This window comes from Gossypium arboreum, chromosome 8, assembly GCF_025698485.1.
Source record: "Gossypium arboreum isolate Shixiya-1 chromosome 8, ASM2569848v2, whole genome shotgun sequence".
Taxonomy (NCBI): Eukaryota; Viridiplantae; Streptophyta; class Magnoliopsida; order Malvales; family Malvaceae; genus Gossypium; species Gossypium arboreum.
The window spans coordinates 72,754,734-72,780,348 of record NC_069077.1 but is presented as its reverse complement, the minus strand read 5'-3'; the positions used below and the strand labels follow the sequence as shown (position 1 = coordinate 72,780,348).

The window sequence follows — 25,615 nt, the reverse complement described above, 5'->3', positions numbered from 1 at the left end:
TCAACAGATTGACTAAATCGGCTCATTTTATTCCGATATGTATTGATTATTCTCTTAATAAGTTGGCTGAATTGTATATCAATGAGATTGTTTGACTTCACGGAGTACCTTTGTCGATCATTTCAGATAGAGATCCGAGATTTACATCACGGTTTTGGCAAAAGTTGCAAGAGGCATTAGGTACGAAGTTAAATTTCAGCACTGCCTTCCATCCACAAACTGATGGACAATCAGAGAGAGTAATTCAGATTCTTGAAGACATGCTCAGATGTTGTGTATTGGAATTCCAAGGTAGTTGGGAAAGATACTTACCGTTGGTAGAATTTGCCTACAATAATAGTTATCAGACGAGTTTGAAGATGGCACCTTATGAAGCATTGTATGGTCGTAAGTGTTAGATGCCATTGTATTGGACTAAACTCAAAGAAAATCAGATTTACGAAGTTGATCTAATTAAAGAAACCGAAGAAAAAGTGAAAATGATTCGAGATTGTTTGAAAGTCGCTTGATAGAGAAATCCTACGCGGTTTGAAGCGAAAAGAAATCGAGTTTCAAGTCGGCGATAAGGTATTTTTAAAAGTGTCTCCATGGAAGAAAGTTCTTAAATTTGGTCGGAAAGGCAAGTTGAGTCTGCGTTTTATCGGACCGTATGAAATAATTGAAAGAGTTGGACCGGTAGCATATCGGTTAGCATTACCACCTGAATTAGAGAAGATTCATGATGTGTTCCATGTATCTATGTTACGCTGGTATCGTTCGGATCCTTCACATGTAATTTCACTGACGGAAATTGAGCTACAATCGGATATGACTTACAATGAAGAACCGATTAAGATTTTAGCTCGAGAAGTCAAGCAACTAAGAAATAAAAGTATCGCTATTGTGAAAGTATTGTGGTGAAAGCACGGGGTAGAAGAGGCTACACGGGAGCCCGAGGAAACTATGAGGAATCAATACCCACACCTATTTACTGGTAAGATTTTCGGGGACGAAAATCCCTAAAAGGGGGAGAGTTGTAATATCCCGAATTAGGGCCTAATCAGAATAGTGATTTTGGGACCACAAATCCGAGGCAGGAATAATTATTTTATTATCATTTTAAGGTCTATGGCATGATTTCATGATTGTGTTAAAATTTCGTTAGAAATTTTATCGATAGAGGGTCCAATTTGATATTTAGGACTAAATTGCAAAAGTTGTAAAATGTATGTTCTAGTTCACAAAGGTACTAAGTACTTGTGAGTAATGGGTTTTTAAAGTGGAGGTCCTTGGATAGTAATTAGATCATTGTACTAGTTTGGACAAAAATACCTAAAGGAAGATAAAACACCATAGTTTTTAATTAAGGGCGTTTTGGTCATTTAGTTATTCAAATGAATTAAAAACAAAATTAAAAGCCAAATTTTGTCCATCTTCAACCCCTTGGCTGAATTTCACATGAGAAAGACATAGCTAGGGTTTTTCAAGCTTCCAAGCTTGACTGTAAGTCCATTTTAGCCCCGTTTTTAATGTTCTTTACGTTTTTGGAGTCCCGGTAACTTGATTAAGCTTATTCTAGCAATAATTTAACCTAGGGTTTATATTTGGAAAAATACACATAGGTGAAATGTGTTTATTTTTATATTTTATAATAGAATATGAAGCTTGAAATTGCGTTAAACAACTTTTGCTAAGTGATTTTACATGAAAACGAATAAAACGACATAATCGGTAAAAATACCTAATGTTCATAAGTACATGTTAGAGTGAGAATTTGATGTTGTCATAGAAGGAAAAAATGATCAGCATGTTATAAAACATAATAAAATAGGATGAAGTTTAATTTTCGAGCCTTGGGGCAAAAGTGTAAATATGTAAAAGTTTAGAGGCAAAAATATAATTTTTCCAAAGTTTGAGTCAAGGACTGTTTTAATAAATGTGAGTATTAAATAAGCTAAATTTGTTATTTTAGATCAAGAGAAACAAGATTCGAGTCGTGATCGAGGGAAAAATAAAGTTCTGAGGAATAGGCTCGATTTCTAACATTTTGTACCGAGGTAAGTTCGTGTAAATGTAGTAACATAATTGTCATTTTAAGTAATTTAATGCTATTTATATGATATGATAATTATTATCATGAAATATTATGCTTTGTGGATTATTATTTAGTAATATGCAAATTGTGTGAGCTACTTGATAAATATGAAATGCTATCAAGTATCGGTTCCGATATTCCATGGAAGACGGCAAAGATGTGTGATTGAGGAAAATCCTGTTTGAACCTTGGGAATAGATTAGGATACAAGTGACATGTCACTAGGATATTTGAGTTCCAAGCTCGTTGAGTTGAGTCTGAGTTCATTTATGGTCGGGTTACATGGTAGCTTGGCTACATAATTTCCCCAGGCTATTGAGTTTGTCTAGCTGCGGGTATGGAACTTATGTGCATGCAATCCGTGTATCCAAATTATATTTTGATGTGTTTAACGGGTGAATCTTAAGTGAATAAGGAGAATACTTAAGACGAAGGTGACATGTTGGTAAGTGTGGGGAATGAGAAAATTTGGACAGGTATGCCCTTAAACCCTCGGGTTGAGAACTTGGTATGATGAAATCGTGGTAAGATAGTAAATGCAAATGTAACATGAATGTCTTGGTGATATTTATACAAATGATGTTTTATGTTGGATTGCATGATTATGTTACTTGCTATTTACATGTGAACTTACTAAGCATTTATACTTACTCCCTCCTTTCCATTCTTTGTAGTTTTGACAAGCCAGCTCGAAAATTGGGAACGGTCAGAGGCTTGCTCACACTATCCGTGGACCATTTTGGTATAGTGGCTTGTATATTTTGGGTATGGCATGTATAACATTATAATCATTTTGTGTATATGATCTTATGATATGGCTATTGGGTGGTAAGGAAATGTTTGGTAATGATTAGCCATTGGAATGGCTAATCAAGATCATATTTGGTGTTATGTATACTTAATGTGCTATCTAATCCATGGAAATTCATAGAAAGGTGAAATTTGCTATAAAACAGTATCATACAACAGTAATGACGTGAGTTTGAAAAATCACTAAAAATAGTAGAGATAGAATTAGATGATGAATAAAATATGAAATTGAATCTTATTGAGTCTATTTCATATGGAAGAAACAAAACATGTAAATGAATTGTATTTTATGAGAAATTTGAGTTTTGATGGAATAGGGTCAGAGCGATTTTTGAATCCCCTATTTTGACTTTATAAATTCATTAAAAACTGTAAAAAAATAATTAGGAGTCATATTTTATATTTATAGATTCCTTATTGAGTCTACATTTAAGAGAAACAAACGGCATAGTCATCTGAATTTTGTACAGAGATAAAAGTGACTTGTAGTGAACAGAGGTCAAAGCAGTCAAACACTGAAATAGGGAAAACTTTAACTTATAAAATGTACTAATTGGCCCAACCAAAAAATCTGGAAAAAAATTTATTAAATAGATATATGAGTCTAGTTTTACGAAAAATTTACGGATTTTAATTTTGAGTTTTGTAACTCAAGATATGATTTTTTTTAGCACTGTGACGCAGATGGACAGTTTATTACGAAAGGTGAAATAAATTGTTTGAAATTATTTAAGTGATAATTTAAGTCTGTTAATGCCTCGTGCTCGACTCCGGCGACGGTCTCGGGTAAGGGGGTGTTACACATGCATAATAATTATTATTAATTTATGATTTTATGTAATTTTAATTTTAATTTTATAATTGATTCTATAAATAAAGTTATGACTTTTTATATATTTTATAATTTAATATTTTATTTAATAAAAATAATGCCTTAAATTATTATTGTATATAGTTTCGATGCACGAATTGTTGGCATGTATTATAAAATCACGATCAACGTGCATTAATATATTATGATTGTCGCAATCATAAACCCGTGCATTGATTAATTGCAATAGATGAAATATAATAAGTAATAGTATGTTAAAAAACTAAAATTAAAATTATATGTAACATATAATAATTAATATTATCATAATAATTTTATCTTTCAAATTTTTAAACAAATTGTGATATAAAGCTATATCTAAACCTTTGATTTTGAGGGTTAATAAGTCCTAAAAGTAATATGTTTTAATCTCATTTTAATATATTTTAGGTGATTATTTGATATTAATTGTGAATTTTATACTTCTAATCCTTTAAAATCATGTTTTAATGCTTACTAGAGCATTTGGAGTAAAATGAGTGAAAAACGAGTGAAAATTGAAGCGTTGGAGCAAGTTACAGGAGCCATACGGTTAGACCACAAAGTCATATGGCCCATATGAGCATCTGATAGACCATGTCGATTTCACAGAATTACGCACCAAACAATAGAAAACCACAATTTTTAGGTTTTCCATGCATTTTAAGACATATATATGACAAATATAAGAAGATAGGAGTGAGCCGCCATAGAATATTTAAGAAAACAAATCGAAAAACACCATTGAATCCGATTCTGAAGCAAATCTCCAACAAGCTTAAAGATTCACAGTTGGTTTCTTATGAAATTATCATGATTTTTTTTATTTCTTTTAGTTATACTGTTTCTTTGATTTTTTATTTTCAAGTATGAACTAATTTTCTAAATACCTTGGAAGATGAATCCTATGATGGATTTTGTCGTTTGATTTTTATTTTATGTAATAAATACTTAGTTTCTTATTCTCAATTATGTGTACTTAATTCTTAATTTAATATTTTTATATTATTGATCTATGTTCGATGTGTTTAAATTGGTGGTTGAATAGACCCTTTTAAGATTAAATCTTTATCTTATGTAAATGAGTAGAATTACATGCAATCCTAAAAATAGAATGACATAAATCTACTAGATTAGAGTCAAATCTAATTGCAAATACAAAATAACTCCGTAGAGATCCTCCTAGTAGAGATATCCAAATCGACAAATTAGAACCAAGCCTGATTAGTGCATCCGCACATCAATTGGCTTCTCTAAATATGTGCGCCCTATAGTGATCAGGAGCATCTTACAATCGTTAATCAAGGTCAATAGAAACATATTAGAGCAATTAACATTAGACGTAAGCTAATAATAGCATAGGCATCAACTTCAATTTCTAAGTCGCTAATGTTAAGGCTCCTAGCTAATTCATGTCCATCTCTAAATGTCCATAATATGCCTATAAGATCCCACCACCCATTCACCATCGTGATTCCGAATGATTGCTCCCGCTCTGGCTTTGCCCGGGTTGTCGATGGATGATCCGTTGGTGTTCAATTTGTACCAACCTTGTCGTGGTTTACTCCATGACACTCCTATGAAGGAAGGCAGAGGAATGATGCGTGAGGAGTGGGAGATTGCAAAAAACTCAGCTGCGGTGGACATGGTTATTTTCAAGTCGGTGTTTTCCCATGTATTGTGGCATTCCTAATCAGCCATATGCTCCAAAGGTGGGTGGCGAAGTGAATTTTTGGTGGGTTAAGCCAGCTTTTCGAAGACAGTTTTAGCTAACCACTCTTCCCATCTGTCATTGTTGGCACTGTTAATAAGTATGCTGCAACTGATGTCAGCCCACCATCCTTTTGCTACGTCGCAATCCATGTTCAATCATTTTAGCATGGTTGAGGCATAATGGATAATTAGTCGGGACCTCCATTCATCTAGCTCTTCTGGGGGAGGTTCTAAAGAAAGAATTTTATCTTAGGCAGAAGCTTGGCTTTCCAAATGTTTACCCAACACTAGGGCTTCTTTATGTTCAAAGTTGTTTGTTGCTTGAATGCAGCTAGTCATGCTCTGATTTCTAAATTCCAGCTTCTATTATCATTAATCCTAATCCCGGAGTGTGGCCTGAAATTGCAAGTCTTGTCAATGCTTTTGTCCCAAAGATTTTCATGGTTTTGTTTCTATCTTCGTAACACTTATTTTGAAAGGTTTTGTGATCAAACAGTGGGATCTATTTCTCTAACACTTGTTTGATGTCATCTTTCTAATACTTCCTACTTTTATCATATAAGGTGAGAAAAACTTGATTCAACTTGAAATAAATCATTTTTTTCTTTACTTTCGAGTTAATTGAATCTAGTTATTAAGTTTTCTTTTTTTTTTAGTCAACTCAAATAAGTAATTCGGTTTCTTCAAATTAAATCTCACAATTCTAATAACTTGAATAATTGAATTACAGATGGTATAAGTACACTCATAAACCCTGTTGATTTCAAAATGAGTAAATTGGTCTCTTCCAACAAAATTACCAAAAAAATAATCAAAATATATATTTTTAAATTCAATTTATAAAAAATTCAAAATTTATTCAAAATTGAAAATTCTAAAAAATTCTAAAGAATATCTAAACAAGTAAATTACCAATTCAAGTTTATCATATTAAAGTATATTTTTTCTCTCTTATTTTGGTTTGAAAGAATTTTCAAATATAAACGTTCTCAAATTATATGCTTCAACATGGAATTAATTATATTGTAACAAGATTTTAATATGACATGTTTAATTTTTTTAATTTAACTTGAACAAATTCACGTGTTTCGATTTGACTCGAATTTCATATAACTTGATTCAAAAAAAATCTCAAATTGAGTTAAAATGTTGAAACGAGACTCGTAAACTCGAAATTTTTTTACTCAATTTAGTCACACGTATGGATATCCTTTTGTTAGTGTCAACTAGTAGTTAAAATGTTATAATTAGTTTAGTTTAATAATAATTGGTTAGATTGCTTATTTAATTACTTTTTGTTTGTTTGTTTGTAAGCATATTGGAGAAAATATTTGATGATATGTTTGTTTGGTGTTTGCAAATAAGTTTATTTATTGTCCGTAAAGAATTAATTTAATCAAATCAAATATTTTCCTAAATAAACAAATTAAGTTTCAACATGGTTTTAAAAATTTAAACCATCACAAATCAAACATGATAAAATTAATAAAAAAATAAACAAACAATAAAACATATATATGGTAACATTGGTTTGAGAAGGTTCCTATAAACTTTGTTATTTCAACTAACACCCTTTTCTTTGAAGTCATTTCAAAGTTTATGAATTTTTTTTATCTTTTCCAGAAACTTGGGGTTTTTAAATATATTGTTGTCTTCTTAAATGTTTAAGACAAAATAGTCACATCAATTTAATCTTAAGATTTTTTTTTTTAACCTTTAAATTTAAAATATTTGTCAAAAACGGAAAATTTAAATGAAATTAAAAAACCAAATAATTTACACGCTTTTATATGATCCACTTACTTCCGGAATGCGTTGTCTACAATTTACAAACACACAATTAAAGGTAATAAAAGAGTAGAACACTCTTCCGGTCAGAACGCTGATGTCTGAGAATCCCGGGGAAAAACGCTCCTACTTTCCTTCATATTTATTCCCATTGTATCAGTCTTTCTAAAATGGCTATATAATTCAAGAGCGCATTTTTTTTTTAGATGCTAAATGAAATTATTAAAATCGTTAAATGGAATAATAATTAGTAAATGAATTATATTAGTCTTATTACGATTGGTTTTGATGTCCTCCACACACCCAATTACTCTTGTTTTTTCTCCTGAAAAATTACCCTAAAACGTCTGCACAGGACAGAAGTAAAAGAAAAACAACAAAAATGAACTTCCACTTCGACCCCAAAAAAGACCTTTGCAATTGCATCAACCCCAATTTATTACACCCAAAATTTAGACACTTAAACCAATAATAATAATAATAATAAATATAAATATAAGGGGAAAAAAACCTTACGTAAAAAGAACGAAACCATAAAACATTTCTGGTAAAACCTTTTACCTTTCTTCAATTTTCCAACAGAAGACCACTGGTAAAACTGGAACCTCTGCAAAAAATATATAGTCATGACCTGCTAATCTGTGTTCATATCTCATTAATAAATATTCCCTTCTCTCTCCTCCTCCTCCTAGGTTGCCGACCTTTGTTTTGGAATGTACTTTGTTTTAGCACCCTTTTCAGGCTTCGTTCTGTACTTGGCTATTGCAGCCCCAACAGTAGAAGCCTCACAAGCCCCTGCCTTGACCATCCACTTCTCTGATGAATCGATTTCAACCCCTGAGCACCCTGGAGGCTTAGGGTTCGAGGAGAGAACCAATGTCACATGTTCTCCTGCAACAGCCTCCTTCCACCCTACAGCGTCGATCAGAAGTTCATCAAAGACATTCAGTAAAAATGGACTCAGTAATAAAGCCAATACACACAAACGCATATATATGTGTGTATATATATATATATATATATATGTCAAACATCCCAACTTACTCTCAGCAAGAAAGGCCTTGGCAGCATTGCTGTCAAACTGCAAGCCACCTGGTTGCACGCTTTCCTTGAGTGTTGAAGAAAGATTCATTCTTAGTACACCATCGCTACCATCTACTGCAGATGACCTTCGATAGCTTTCATTGGATGAAATCTGGACTCCATCATTTTCAGCTATCACTTCCACTTCAACATCTCTAATACCATTTTGGACTGGCAGTGAACTTTTTCGTTCCTGTCGACTCACTGGCCTCCAAAATTTAATGGTTGATCGGTTTGCAACAATCTGAACATGATCATGTTTGCTGAACCTCTCCTGAACATTATTCTTTGGTTGACACTCCGCAGGGCACCTATCATGGGTTTCACCTAGATTCTTTCCAAGTGGGACAGATATGGAACCAATTATAAGTTCTGGGTTCTTATTCTGATCCGGTTGATTTGTAGCTTGTTTCCCTGCTTTAATTTGCAAACTATCCCCATCATCTATTGCTTTAGGTTTTCGGCTCCACATTTTATTACTATTACCCATTGCAGCAATCCTTTCCCTGTTTGTTCCATGTTTATTCGTGCCTCCAGATTTAAATCCATGAGAATTCTGATTAGCATGGAAACCATTAAGCACCACTCGCTGTGATTTGGGTGGAGTCTTCCATCGAGCAACAACTTTTCGCTGACATCCATCAACTTGCTCTACACGTTTTTCACCATTCTGACTAGTTCCTGACTCACAATATCGATTGTAAAACTCCGTCTGAACTCTGTAATCTACACCCTCCTCAGGGTTGGGGAAAGGAATGGGTTCTAGAGCTGGAAGAACTTGATCTGTTGATATGACTGCATTTTGTCCATCAATATCAAAAACAGCTTTAGGGCTGGATGTTTCAGCGGGAGTGCTATCCTCCAATGAATCATCCATGTTCTGCTTACCTTCTTCCATCTCCCAGGGTCTTAGTTCCTTTGCTTTCTGCTCCTTCTGCCTAAGTTTTTTCTGTCTCTTTCTCTCAAGAAGCTCAACTTGCCTAGTGAAGAATCAGGAAATAAATCAGCTAATCAAAGGTCTTCCATTTTGCCTTTCGTAAGATGTTGAAGAGCTATTTCTGAAGAATTATGTCATTAATCTATAACACTGGACTTAGGGGACCTACCTGTTACCACCTGTATCAAGGAACTAAAAAGCCTAAGACTGAAGTTTAGTAGACTAGAACTGATAAACAAAATTCTAACAATTTTCCTCCTCAATGCATGTGCTCTAAGAAAGTTGACTGTTGATGGAAAAAAAGATTTCCACAATTTTATTTTCTTTTCCAGAAATCCAAAAAAAAGTTTTTATACCTGTATCTTCTTCCCCTTTTAACCATTTATATCTGGTGGGGAAAAAGGTTGTCTACATTACATCTTTTGGAAGTAAATTAGTAATTACGCCATATGCAGGGTTTACTAACTCATGGAAAAGAAGAAATTACTAAAAATACTTTACTGATATCTTCTTTCTCCCAGACATTCTCAAAGACAATTTAAAGAATTACTTTCTTCATGCTAAGAGGAAAATTTTGAGAGAAAAGGGGAAAGGATAGGATTTGAAAACAGTCCAACCTTTTTGCACATATCAAATACGACAAACTTAAAAATAACTTTATTTGATGAGGAGAATTAGCAATATGCACCTCTTATGGGCAGCTTCTTCCTCTTCCACTAGCAACTTCTGACACCTCAAAGCTTCGGCATCCTTATCTGCAAGCCATGCTTTAACCTGAACAAAAACAAAGATAATTTTGATCAGGAAATATGACGAGGGAAAAATGTACAAAAGATGACAGATTCATGTGCACACCATCGTACTGCTAGTCCCAAAGGTTAGGGATAGCATAATACTTGCCAACCAAATTATTCATAAGTGTGTGCATGAAAGCTTTTAAGTAAATCAACCTTGAAAGGACAGAAAAAGAAAAAAAGGTACCAATTTCTGTTCTACCAAGAAGCTGGTACAAGCAACCAAGTTTTTGGTGTCAAGACCAATCTTTCCCACTTCCCCATCAAAAATATACTTTTGCATCGACACAGCTGCACCACATAGGAAAGTCCCTTCACTTGCATCATCAAGGATACTAAATAATTCTTGGGAAGATATTGGAAACCTTGATGGTCTAGCTTGGACAAGGTCCTGCATAGAATTAGAATATATGACATCTATAGGATAAGAATGCGTTAGCATGCTTTCGGATCTATGACACTATGTTCCTTACCAGTAGAGCAGAACCTGCCCTCAAGCAAACTTGTGGCAAAGCTGAAAACCCTGGTCTCTTTACAAGTGTTGTCAATGATTTTATAACTGAAGATCCTGGAACTTCCTAGAAGGCATAGTTAGCAAGTAGGCAATTGTTTAGGAGACAAGAACAAACAAAATCAATAATCATACAATATGTGCACGTATATTCTAGCAATAAATAATCATTTGGATACAAGATAATGGTATAAAAATAAAAAATACAATTGTAAACCAGATCTGGATGTCACTTGAATAGTATTAAATGTTGAACCAAGGAATAAGCAGGAGAGAAAAATTAAACAATTACCTCCAATGCCACATCCTTGAATGATACAACTTCCTTTGCCTCATCCTCCGACAGCTGTAAATGATATAAATAAGAACGACAAGAAATGAGAAAGAGGTTAACCTAAAACGAATAAGCAAGAGAGGGAGTGGGGAGAGAAACACCTTGCCCCAAAATGCCGCTAGTAAGTCCCTATTTTTAGCAGAATCCTACAATGTGTAAAATAACATTGTTTAGAGGAGTCCTAAAGGGTTAAAAAAATATATCCACAGATCTCAATTGTCCAAGAGGCTAGCATCTTAAAGAAGCATCGCGAGAGAAGAAATTGCGAAGAAGTATCAACATAATGGACTAATCATGTTTCAAAGACGGTGAGAAAACCTTATCAAGTTTTTTCAACCTATGATGCACACGTATATGCCTTCTATAGTTAATGGGCGAACAAAATTCTCGCGAACACTTATCACACTTTTGCATCTGCACCTTCAGAGGAGTGAGTAAAGGCCATCCAGGGATTTCTGTCAGACATATAGGCAAGAAATCAAGTTATACTATAGCATCAATTATGTAGTATTTTCACACACAATGATTTGAACCATCAACTAAGTTTTAAGTACCTTGTTGATCTAAGGCATGCAGTAATTGAATCCATTGGACTGAGCTGTCCCCAGCCCTAGAGAAAGAAAGGAGAGGCTCTTTTCCAATAGCTTGTCTGATGAAAGTGTCCAAAGAATCATTTGGCTCCTCTGATTTCATTACATCTGCAGAACTGGTAGCCTTGAGTTTTGCAACAGGCATAGCACACAAACAGAGTCACAACCACTAGGGATTTATAACAAAAATTCATTAATAAAACCAACTTGTCCGCTAGGAATTTCTTTCGCAGCAAAACAACTAAATAATTAACCTAAGAATTGATATTAAAATCCATCAGCAGGCAGCAAATATTTAAATTCTAATTTCAAAGAAAAAAAATTCCCAAACCAAAACTCAATAAAAAAAGATAACCAAAGATTGCAGACGGACAGAGTCCAATAAACTCCGTCTACATTTACAAATAAATAAGTTCCCGAACCTTCATTTGCCCATTAGCAGAAAAAAGGGGGAGGCATTTTCTAAACCTTTCCTTTATTGAGCCACAATATAAATATTGAACTCAGTTTTGGCCGAATTCCATTCTTCAAATAACGTAAAATTCAAATTCCAACTTTCTAGTACCAATTTTCAGAGCTTGTAAAAACTAAACTCCATATCAACATAATAAATAATTAAAACAAATTTAAAACAACAGCAGTGGCTAGGGCTTCTATTCACGTGATCTGAGATAAAAGGTTGAATGTAAAAACAAAACAAAAAAATGATAGAAAAGAAAGGTAAGTGAAGCGATCGGTTAACGTACCAGTGTATGAGGGAGAGAGCGAGAGAGATCGATTAGAGGAGAGAAAGAATCTTAAGCGATCGCAAGGATTTAGAGTGAAAGAGCAGGGGATTGGAGAGTGTTTGGTGGAAGGGAAAATAACCGAGAAAAAACAAGGAAGTGATCGGCCGAGAAAATTGTTGCGGAAGAAAAAAAGAGAGTTCCGAGGGAGCGAAGTGTAAGTGAAAAATATATATATAGGCTATATATATGAAGGTGGAGAGGGGAACCCTCCTTAGCAAGAAAATTATTTTTAAAAAAATAGAAAATGAAAACGTACATGATAATGAGGTGGAAGATTTTGGTGGCAACGTGATGTTTTAGACTCCATGACGGACTGTGGAACTTGAGAAATGAAGCAGTACATTTCAATGTCCCAAATCCCAAACTCTTCTCTTTTACCTTCTTCCAAACAAACCCAATTCTACAACCTCGTAACTATTGGGCTCTAAACTTCTCTTTTCTCTCCCAAATTTAATTATTTTCCATCAATTCACCCCATCCAAACCAAAAACAAAAATCCTCGTTAACCTCTATTTTTTGGCCTTATGATTTATAAAGATACTAGTGTCATGAAATTAGAGGTGATTCATTTGCTTCAAATCTGCTTAAGTTGGTCTAACACTCGATTAATGAGAATTCTCAAGATAAATTCTCTAAGGCATCGAAATAAAATGGAAACAAACTCTTAAACGAAGAAGCAAAAAGTGAACGGAAAAGCCACAAGAAAACCAAGCACAAGTGTTTGACTAAATGCTCTCAAAGTATATTTAATAACTCGGAATGGGATGACTACAAATGAGGAAAAGGCCTCTATTTATAATTGAACTCCCCCTATCCAACAATACAATTTAAATTATATCGATGATCAAGATCAAAGTCTATCTACAAAATGAGAGTTTTAAGGGATTTAAACTCTATACAATCTTATCCCTTAGGATTTACAATAATTAACCATGATAACTCTAGCTTTATTGGAGTGTTACACTAAACCACCAAGACTTCAAGTAGATGGACTTCTCCATGTGTTCCACGAATCGGGTCAGTTCAAGTGGGTCAAATGAGCCTCATTTCATCTGTAATAGTCTATTTTTCAGTGAAATCGGAACAGTGGTTTCGGGACCACAAAATCCGATCCAAAAATAAGGTTTATTTTTATTTCATTATATGGTCCGTATTATAATAGGCATGTCGTGTGAAAATGTTGATATGAAAATTTTATCGGTTAAGTGTTTAATTATGAGAAAGACTAAATCGCATAAAATATAAAAGTTGAATTCTAGTAGCTAGAAGGATTAAATAGCTATGGAATTCAAATCTAGAGGTCTTTATATGGTAATTAGACTAGTAAAGAAGTATGTAGATTTTCTTTGATGACTCATCCATGAAAATATAGAAAAAGGGCAATGACTAAATTGGAAATTGCTAAATACTTAATTAATTAAAAGATGAAAAGAAAATATCATCTTATTTTTGTCATCTTCAATCTAAAATTCTACGGAAACGCTAAAAGTGAGAGGGGAAACTTTCAAGGCTTAATTGGGTAAGTTTTCTTGTCCCGTTTTTAGTAATTTTGATATTTTTGAAATCGGGATAGCTTAATCTCTCTATTTGAGGGATTAATTTGAAAAGTTATCAAAGTATGGAAAATGGGTCAAGGATTTATATTTTGAAAATTAGAAATTTATGGTAGAAAATGAAAGGTTGTTGATAGATAAACAACTTTTACAATATGATTTTTTTATGGAAACATGGTTTAAGGATTAAAATATAAACTTGTGAAATTGAAGAAAAATTCTGATTTTTTATGAATACATGTGCTGTAAAATTTGTAGTGGGATTTTGGTTAGGCTTGGAATAGGGAGTAAATTGCACAAGTTTCATTTTCCGAGCTTAGGGACGAAATCGAAATTTATGGAATAGTTAGGGGCAAAATGGTAATTTTGTCTAGGATGTAAATTGAGTCCATTTAAATATGAAATGTGTAAAATTGATGGTTAAATTCATTTATATAGATCCAGACAACACTAATTCGAGGTTAGATCGAGGAAAAGAAAAGGTTTCGGATTAGGAGATTTCTAACGCGAACAAGTGTCGAGGTAAGTTCGTGTAACCTAATTGAGCATGTAAATATGTTTAATTGAATGTTGTGATTGTATGAAATGTTATTATCATTTGATGTGAATTATTTGATTGCTATAAATAAAAAATTGAATACATGCTTGAAATGATGAAAAATGGGTTAAGTTCGGATTGAATATTGAATTCCGATGATCATATACACCTGCCTGAAATTAATATCATTTGTTGCGGATGAGATTTAGCTCAGACGAGTAATCCCATTAACCTTGTTATAGAAAGGATTTAGCTCGGATGGGTAATCTTGATATAACACCTCTCAAGTATACGTTATGGTTAGGGTTTAGCTTGGACTAGTAACCCTAATTGAACTTTTTGAGCACACGTTATATAAAGGATTTAGCCTGGATTGGTAATCCTGTTATACGATATATGGCTCGAGAGTGTGTTCCTTGATTAAGTACCCTAATGGGTACCATTGGATAAGAATTGACGGATTATAGAATCGTACACCTCGAGTGCCCTACTTGAGCATCTATCAGAATTTCAATGATTCAACGGACATATAACTCTAGACATGGCATGAGAATTATGAGATGAAATGATAATGTCTTGAATGAATAATGTATGATGAGCTCATCTATCCTTACTTGATGTATATGTACACTTTGTGACTAACATGTTTGATTGGATGTACGTGTTTAGGCAATTTAGCCAAATTAGCCAAATGGATGGAAAACTTGTTATTGTATGCTTAGATTTAATAAACGGACTAAGCATGAAATACTTACTCCGTTTTATTTTCCCCCTGTTTTATAATGCTCTGAAGCTCATGAGGGCTGGAGATCACTGGAGTATCGTCACACTATTAACTAGTCATTTTGGGTATACTTAGTAAAATCATTTTGGTATAATGGCATGTATAGGACAACTTGACCATTAGTAGCTTGATAATGATGTTTTGTAACCTAGCCATTGGAATGGCTAGTAATGGTTCATTTTGGTATTACTAAATAGGTTATCATGATATATATACATGTGTTATGTTAAGTATATGTGAACAAAGGATGTTATTGCCTAGTTAATTCAAGGTAAGATTGTAAACACACATGCATGTAATGGTATGCTATGTTGAGTGATGGAAATTGCCTAAATTGAATGTTTGAAATGGTTGGTATTGGCTGTGTGTTTCAAGTGTAGGTCTTGGGTGAGAAATGAAGTTAGAAATAGCTTCTTTTTGTCCACACGGGTATGTGTCTAGACCGTATGTGACACACGGCTTGGTAACATGGGCATGTGGTTAGGCCATGTGTCCCTTGCACCTTAATTTTGAGAAACAGAATGCTCAGAATAGAGCACATGGGTGTGTGTCTTAACCGTGTGGTTGACACGGCCTTGGACATAGGCATGTTACATGGTCGTGTAAAAACTGCACCTAACAATAGAAAATTAAATTCGCCACACGGCCTAGCACATGGACGTGTGACTTGGCCGTGTGACTTTAATTTCTTCATGCCTTAAAAGTCAAAGAGTTACACGGGTTAGGGACACGGGCATGTGTAGTACATGGCTTGATGACACGGGCGTGTCCTTAGACTACACGGGCGTGTGAGCCCTGCAACTTGGAAATTTTTTGAAATGTCACGAAAAATTCTTATAGGTTCTGATTAAGTCCCGACTCGGCTCTAATGCTTGTAATGGGCCTCGAAGGTCTAACTAAAAGACGTTGAATGATCTCGATAAATGAATAGTAACTTACACGAATTATTTGTAAAATGTTCTGAAAGTTCTGGTAATGCTCTGAAACCCTGTTTCGACGACGGATACGGATTAGGGGTGTTACATCATCAGTTAACCTTTATGGGATGTTCTGTGTGCATTCGTCAAGGGCTTTGATCCGCGGCCTGTGACATTCTCCCCCACCCATTCACACGATGCCCTTGTTGCATCAACGGAGTAACATTGGTTTGACTTGTCCTGGAACTGCCTCAATGCATTGGCCAATTCCCAACTAGTCTTTCTATCGGGTAGTTTCGTCCTTCGAAACATTTGCTTCAGTTTATATGTCTATTTTCATCTAACTCGAATTGTTTATCTTTTTTGTACATCTCATTTGCAAGAGTCCTCTGTTCTTATTTGCCCCCAATGTGACTTGCCTTGACTAGGATCCCCTTGATCATCACAAATAGGCTTCGACACACCTACATTGAACACCAAGTTAACATTAAGTTTGTCACTAAATTTGGTTTATAATCCCCTCGATTTACCCACTTTAGAATTTTGAAAAGGCCTTTTTGTCTCTGCTAAGCCAATGATTAGTTATAATGTAAAATATTAGGAAAGTGTTTGAAATATACCTCACTCGTAGCATTTACTCGATTTAACTACCCAGTTTGCATCACTACTTCCCACATCTCTCATAGGTTGTAGCCTCACTGATAACTCAATAGGCTTCACATCAGTTTGTTGCACCTCTAGCATTTCCAAGGGGGTCTCCTTAGCACTCCGATCTACCAAGTCAATGTTCTTACCACAATGAACATTCTCGACTAGCTGGATTGTTGAGAATACCTTGGTTCTACCTTTCTCATCATGACTCACTGACACAATGCATTGTCGTTGAAGAGTATCCAAGATACAGATACAATCGGCAAAAGGAATCGACAGAGCATTAATTTGGTCAAAGAAATTCAAGCCATGAACAAAGTCGTAATCATCTACATGAATTACCTCGAAATCTTCCTTGCTTTTCAACTCACCGATCTATAGCTCAACTCATTGTGTAACAGCCCGCTTTTCAGTGGTACCGGAAACAATGGTTTCTGTAACACCCCCTAACCCTTTTCCGTCCCCGGAACAGGATTACGGGGCATTACCAGTTAATATAGTTCAATCACGGACATTAATTAACATAATTGTTTACACTTATCCTAAATTTAACATATCGTCTCTTTAATGGGCCTTTGAAATCCAATATGAACAGTAAAATCAATTCGGGACTAATTTAGAATCACTACGAATTTTTCTAAAAATTTCAAAATTTTCCTATCGAACAGTACCCACACACCCGTGTGGTTTATGAGACAGGCCCGTGTGGATTTATTTTTAATTCAAACCTAGTGCAGTTTTCACACGGCCAGGGCACATACCTGTGTGCTTTGGCCGTGTGCCTCACACAGTTGAGACACATGCCCGTATCTCTGCCCATGTGGCAATACCTGGACATTTTGTTTTACAACACTTAAGGTGCAGGGAACACAAGGCCTAACAACATGCTCGTGTGCAAGCCGTGTGTCTCACACGGTCTAGTCACACGCCTGTGTGCCAGGCCGTGTAGACTCAAAATAAGCCTTATACCTCAAGGTTACCAACCCTGCAATTTTAAACCACAAGCAACATAATTTCTAATCTTTTAACTTACTCAAATTACGATCTAACACATCTAAAACTTATTAATTTGACCAAAATAAACATCCAACTAATGTACTCTCATTGATACCACAATTTATATCAACCATTATTGCAATAAAACACTAATTAAGCTTGTTTATACTTATACCCGAATTTGCATCTTTCATCCCAAACTTAATTAAGTTATAGACTCAACCATTATCATTTATAACAACTTTTACAATAACTTTCCAAAATGACCACTTTTGACATCCTAGGTACATGCTATTACTAATAGTAAACATACTTCTCCACTTACAGTTTGGGATCAGCCTCGGATGCTGATTCAACGATCTGACTTTAACTTATCCTGCGCACGAAAATAAACCATACGCTGAGTATGAACTCAGTGGTATTTCTATAATCTGAACACTTAATAACATAACATACACTTAAAATCATATAATGATCATAAATATTCAATTATTCATTTCATGGATAAATTCTTTATAAATCATTCAATCTTTATCATATATTAACCCGATTAGCTTTTCAAAATAAATTCACAAATTATTTAAAATAATAATATTTTCCATTCATATGTCTCACTAATACTTTTGTTCACTATTCAATTTCAGTAAATAATATTCAACTATTAAATTTCATTCAGTAACTCGTATAGTCCAAGCTTAATATCAGTCAATATTTTTCAGTGTCATTCAATTTATCAGTTTCATTTAGTAACATTCAATCATTCAGTAACAATTAGTTATTCAGTAACAATCATTTTCTCAAGAGTAATCGGTTATTCAAGAACAATCAATTATTCAATAACGATCACTCATTCAAGACTTTTATTTACCCTATTAACATGACTCGAATAATCGATGGATACACGGATCCAACCATCACACCGATCAGATTTACACATAGTGCCTCATCGGCCAAGTCAAGTAAATAGTAACAAGATAAAGATAAGATGCGATGAGAGTACCTTTTCGAATTAATCTGGAACAGTCACAATAATAGTGCGACACTTATAGTGCCTCATCAACTCAAGGTCGAAGTATCCCTGAACGCTTCCAATCCTATGGCATGCCAACTATATCCGACTAGATCGATACAATTAATAGGGTATTCAATTCACTTTCAATTTTTCCAATCAATATACATTTTAATTAATCAAATAAATTCATAATTCAATACAATTCAATTCACTTTTCAGTAACAAATATTCCAAATTCCACATTAATCACATATATCCATAAATTCAATAAATTTATTACATACCAAATCAATCCATTTCAATTGTAAAACACAATACAAATAATTCTCACCTAAATTACTTACTATAATATTTAATCAAAATACAACAATTAATAATTAAATTCACTTTTCAATTTCAACCAATATTCACTCCAATTCAATTAATCATCTCGATGCACTTACCATACATGTTAAATAATAATTTCAACAATTAAATATTAAGTTCAGATTATAGAAATACAAACCGTAATTTCTGAGCTAACCCTCGTTGTCTTTGCCTTGTCCTTTCTTGGTTGAGGTTTCCGGTAAAATGTTAGTTACAGAAATTAAAACAATTAAAAATTATTAATACACAACCATTCAATTTCACATTGAATATTTCAATTTTTATTCAACTTTTGTCTAAATTCCAATTTAGTCCTTAAACCGAGACTAACTTTTATTCTTCATATTTAGCTTAATATTTTCATTATATTTCCACTTTAGGCTAATTTAAATCTCTAATTTCACCATAAATCCTTAATTTCAAAATTCTTTCAATTTAGTCCCTACTATTCAAAACTTATAATTTCTTTTACAATTCAATCATTTATTAACTTCTAACTTGAAATTCAATTAATTTAATCCCTAATTCATCAATTAATTCAACATAACTTATGTCTAAAAATCTATCAACTAACAAAATTTCAATATAAACCATGACATATTTTGTTCTAGGTTTCTAACAACTCAAAAATTATAAGAAAAGGACTTAAATTAACTTACCAATTAAACTTCAAGCCTTGAAATCCCTAATTTCCTTTCTTTCTTTCTTTTCTTTTTTCCTTCTTTTCTTCTCTATTTTCGTTTCATATTCTGTTACTTTGTTTCTTTTCTATTTCTTTATTTCTTTTTATTTCATTTATTTCATTTGTTTTATAATAATATTCTAATAATATAATTTAATAATATACTTATATAATAAGTAAACATATATGTATTTTACAAATGTATGTATACTAGTGTTACATATGTCACAAATTTTACCATACATTTGTTAAGATTTAGTTAAATATTACATACTAATATAATATAATATAATTTATAATTAAATAACATATTTAAAACATAAAAAAATCTAAGATTTTATCATACTTATGTTGCCTCATTTATGGGACTTGGTAGATTTACCTATTTAGTCCCTTTAACTTTTCTTTAATTTATAATTAAGCTTTCACACTTTATTCAATTTAATTCTTATACCTAATTAACTTAATTTAAGCTAAATTCACTTAATTAAAACCTAATTAACCACTCAATTAACTTCATAAATTTTTTAATAAATATTTACGAATTCATTTTTCAGATACGGAGACCCGAAAATACATTTTTCGACAACCGTAAAATTCGGGTCATTACATTTCTTCCCCACTTAATAAATTTTGTCCTCGAAATTTACCTGAAAAAAGGTGGGGGTACAAAGATCTCACTGTTTCTTTTGGTCCCATGTTGCTTTCTCAGTATTATGACTTTACCTCTCAAGCTAGTACCTCAACCAACTCTTCTTCATACGATAAATCAGTTCAAATTTCAATATCCTCTGTCGAAATAACACGTGAAAGATCTGATCTACATCTTTTGAGCATCGAAACATAAAAAAAATCGTCATAAATTTTTTCTGTAATTTTGGAGGCAAAACCAAACGATATGTTACCGGTCCGACTTTTTCTACAATTTCAAATGGTCCAGTAGAACGAGAACTCAATTTCTCTTTTCAACCTAATCTCAAAATTTTCCTTCCAAAATGAAACTTTAAGAAATACCTTATCACTGATAGAATACTCGATATCCCGACATTTTAAGTTTTCATACAATTTCTGTCTGTCAAAAGCTGCTTTCAGTCTATCTCAAATCTTCTTGACAGTATTCCCTGTTTCCTGAGTTAATTCTAACCCAATCATTTTTCTTTCATTCAATATCCATATAGAATTTCTGACAATCAAATACTGCTTTTAAACTATCTTGAATCATTTTCACTTTTCTTCAATTTTAAAAATCAATTCAACTCCACATATTCCTTTTCTTGCTGCATTTAATCAAATACTATGAAGTTTTACATTCATAATCATACAGAGCTTCATATAGTGCTATTTAGTACTTAACTAAAAACTGTTATCACGTACTTAAAACTTCTTGTACTTATTCTAGAGTCGGAATGTAAACCATGTATCCTAATCAGAAATAATAGAAACTGGCATACCATATAATCTGACAGTCTTAAAAACCTATATTTCAGACAATTATTAAGTAAGAAATTTATTCATACTGAAATAAGATATGCAGACTTCGTCATACATTCAACAATTATTCAAATATCATCTTTCTTTTTTTGAAGATAAACATAATTCCAATTTAAAATCCATAGAAATTCTATCCCATTTCTATTCTGATATCATCACTGGCTGTAACACTCTGAAGGTATCAATATTTGATGTTCAGTTTATCTTGCTGACATATAAACATTTATATACAAGTTCAAAATATCGCTTTTCATTCCAAGTCATCAACACATCTTTAGGTGATAACAGTCGAGTGTTCGTGACTCATAGTACAAAACAAAACTTTCAAAAAACATAAACCATTAGTTTACTTTCTGACATCAAAACATTGCTATCTCTGTAAATCACAAATTTCTTTACCGAATTTCAGACTAAACTAAAACTAATGCTTCAGTTAACTGAGCTTTTAACTAATCAATACCTTATTGACATTTATTAGATCATTCCAATTCCACATCTTTCTGTACTAACCATTTCGTCCAAAAATCCTTTTTCAAATTTCTGGTAATAACCAACTAGTCTCAGAAAATCTTTGATTTCAGATATATTTTTCACTATCATTTCAATCACAAGATCTATAGCTGGTTTAACTTCTTCAACCAACAGTAGTTCGGGTAACTTTTCTGGAAAAACATCAGAATTTCTCTCGCACTATTGCCACGGATTTAAACCTTAACTTGAATACTTTAATATCCAATACATAAGCAAAGTAAATACCATAACCCCTTTCTGGCACATTTCTGTGTTGACATGATTAATATCACCATAGACAAACCGTTCAATCTTCTCTGATTCGACAAAACATTTCATCATCCTGACTTTGCAATATAATATATTTTTGCTTGTAATTTACCATAGCATCGTGCAAAATTAACCATTCCGTTCTCAAAATCACATTAAATAGTAATAACATCAAATCAATTAGAAAACAGTACCCTAATATCATTATCAGTCAGTTTCTGTAAATTTTATCAACCAATAAATACTGATCCGAAAGAATTTGATACTTTAACCAAAAATTCAATAAACTCAACAGGCAAATCTTTAGTAGATACTGAATTTATGCAATCATATAAATAAGTCAAACTAATATCAATTTAAAATAATCATATCAGTATTGATAAAGAAGAAGTACCAATATTGACATCTAGTAAAGAAAAAAAATCATCTTAGATAAGTAACTTATACCCTAGCTGATGTTCGTTCTTCAAATTTTATAGTGAGTCCTTTGTCACACTTCGGCTTTCACTCATAATTCCGAGATTATAAGGTGATCTACTTCTGGTAATTGTGTTACTCAGCCTTGAAGTTTGAATAATATCCTTTTTCAACTTTCTTCAAACAATCACTAGAATAATGATCAAAAGAATCATATCCAACACATGTTCCACTATTTATTCTACATTTTTCGTACCTACTATAGATGTAGCTTAAGATCTTGAACTGAAGCATCGGGTATCTCAATCTTTTACTTGAAGTTTTAGCTTTCATTTCAATCTATCTTTTCTTTTTATTAAACTCTTCGACTTTATGTCTTCATTTAAACCATCTTCAAACCACTTGTACATTACGGTTTCATTCGGAATACACCCTCTGACATATTTATTCAATCAAACAAATTCCCTTTATATACAGCTACAGTTATATAACTACGTTTAAGCATCAGGAATTCTTTACATCTCTGATTAAGAAATCTCTAGCTGGTATATATATATATATATATATATATATCTTTTAGAACTCATTTTGGAAGATTTCCAAATAACTCTTTCTTAATCACAGCATAAATCAATATTTTCCACCACTAGGAAGCTGAATCTTTTAACAGAAATATCATACATTTCTAACATTTATTCGGTGGACAAAACAATTCATTTACAACCCTGATAATATTCTCTAACCAAATTTTAGTTCTTTCAAGGTCATTTTCAGCTGTAATTCTCAATTCTTCCACACTATATATATACAGGTTACTAACAACAAATAACTTACCCACTCAGACAAGTTCTAGACCTTGAAACACTTCAGGAACCGATTGAGAAACAAAAGAGATAGATATGGTAGAGGATACAATTCCTTCTACTCACTGGAGTGTATCAGTTATAATTCTAAATAATTATGTATTATCTCATTCTCTAACATTACATTATTCAACATTCATTGGTTAATTATCTATTGAGTTAATACTCAGTGTTACCGACTTAGTTTCCATTTAATTCACGAGACTTTTTGTCTCCAGTATACATTTCGTAATCAATATCATCAATATATTCATATAATATCTTCAACTATAAAACATAAACAAACAATTATATCAGCATCTGATCCCGACTCAATTTCGACTCAACTATGGCTGTAACACCCTAAACCCGGCCTAGAAGTTAGGCCTGAATCTGGCATTTCACATTGAAGTGTTTTTATAAAACCATGTTTTCATTGAAAAACCCTTCTTAATATTTAAAAAAAAAACTTTTGGTCTTTAAAACTTGTACAAAACCCCAGTTTACATTAGTTTAATTTCAAAGCGTGGTTCATTGAAAAATACATAATTTTATTCCCAAAATCCCTTTTAGTTGTGGAAGCTAGTTTTAAAATAATCACTAAAACTTGATGTTAAAAAGTTAAGTTCCGTAAGCATTTTGAAAATATTGCGGAAACATAGTGCTGCTTTAAAACAGTTTAAGTTTTTTAAAAATAATGCATCCAATTACTAGTAGATGTAAAATGTAATAAACCAAAAGTCCCAAATAAAAATCCAGAAATTAAGAGAGGCCTTATTACAACCCAAAAAGAAAATACTCAATAGTAAATAAACAAATCTAAAAACATAAGTAGTGTGTGGCCATCTCTGAGTCCCTCGCAGCAGCGATCCACCTATTGCTGGGGATTGCCTGCACAGTTAATAAATGAGGTGAGTTTATGAAAACTCAATGTGTAATCCCCTTACTAGAGTAACAGTCAGTATATAAAAATAGAAACAGTCTAGGCCAGAGCCTTATAACAGTAACAGTACAGCCCAGTTCAGAGCATAAGTGGGCCAAAGCCCATTACAATATTATTTGGGTCACAGGCCATAACAGAATCAATTGGGCCTAGCCCATATCAGTAACAAAACAGAATGTGTGAATGCATGGATGCATGCTATCCCATCCAACCCTGCACTTGCCTCTGTCCAACCCTGCACTACCTGTGGGGAATAACTTACCCACGCCATCCCTACACTTACAATGTTAGCATCGATTGCAGCACTAACCGAAATTGCAGCAAAGCTGCTAGTACATATATGGCTTTAAGCCTTCAGAAGTGGTATTATAATTGGCACAAAGCCATCGGTAACTGTAATAAGTTTGGCACATCGCCATCTGCTATGGTAATATAATCGACATACAGCCTTGGGTAAATATGATCGACACAAAGTCATCAATAAATATGATAGGCACATAGCCACTGGTAAATGTGATTTGCACAAAGCCATAATCAACATGGCATAGAGCCATATTTAGGTTTCAGCATAGCATAGAGCCATATTTAGGTTGGCACAGAGCCATAATCAGATTAAGCGACACTAAGCCATCCATCGGTCCACAGTCGTCTCGTACGACCCGTGCGATCCTATTAAAACTTCTTCCGTATCAATGTCCCAACCCCATGCAATATGTCGTGTATGTCATGCTCAATCATCACACGTGTATGAAAAATGGCCATGCTCAGTAACAATCATTTAAACATATATTAAAAGCATACCAGTTGTACAACCACCGTCAAGTCAGTTAAAACACAGTCATACAATCATAGTCAAATCAGTCAAATTCATAGTCTAAGTCGGTCATTTACTTACAAGGGCAAAATAGTCTTTTTACCTACATGGGTATTCCGATAATTTTACACTACAAGGTATTTCGGTAATTTTACAAATCAAGGGTATTTCGATAATTTTACAAACAAGGGGTATTTTGGTAATTTTACAAATCAAGGGTATTTCTGTAATTTTACAAATCAGGGGTATTTTGGTAATTTTACAAACCGAGGTCTTAACGACCCAACAGATGGTCCACCGTTGCCTCGAGCGACTTAAGTAACCTAAACAGACATAATGGTGTAAATGGGCCTAAGGCCCATTCTCGGCCTAAGTGGGTCCACACACTCGTGTGGCCCATTTAGCCCTGAAACAGCCACAGCTATGCGAACATCACAGTCCAAACAACACTTACCACATCACATACATTTATCCGTGTGGGGCCCACGAGCCCAATGGGCCCACCGGTCCATTTAGCCCAACGAGGCCCAGAACAGCCCAAGACCACGAGAGCGTTT

General features: G+C 33.4%; 1 protein-coding gene across 6 annotated transcripts; it reads right to left on the bottom strand.

Annotated features, from left to right (window-relative positions):
• Positions 1-7,629: 7,629 nt before the first annotated feature.
• LOC108474501 (uncharacterized) lies at positions 7,630-12,747 on the bottom strand. 6 transcript variants are annotated; one of them, XM_053018398.1, is made up of 12 exons: positions 12,529-12,745; positions 11,449-11,608; positions 11,213-11,349; positions 10,996-11,040; positions 10,853-10,906; positions 10,523-10,627; positions 10,237-10,440; positions 9,944-10,029; positions 9,207-9,298; positions 8,280-9,113; positions 7,937-8,147; positions 7,630-7,842 (listed from the first exon to the last, which is right to left on the bottom strand). In XM_053018398.1, exons 1-12 carry the CDS (start codon positions 12,613-12,615, stop codon positions 7,803-7,805), a joined length of 2,055 nt encoding a protein of 684 aa, XP_052874358.1. In that variant the 5' UTR covers positions 12,616-12,745; the 3' UTR covers positions 7,630-7,802. The 6 variants fall into 6 exon arrangements, with proteins under 6 accessions (XP_052874358.1, XP_052874357.1, XP_052874361.1 ...); XM_053018397.1 differs by having other exon boundaries at positions 8,280-9,298; positions 12,529-12,747; XM_053018401.1 differs by having other exon boundaries at positions 8,280-9,298; positions 11,449-11,592.
• Positions 12,748-25,615: the final 12,868 nt, after the last annotated feature.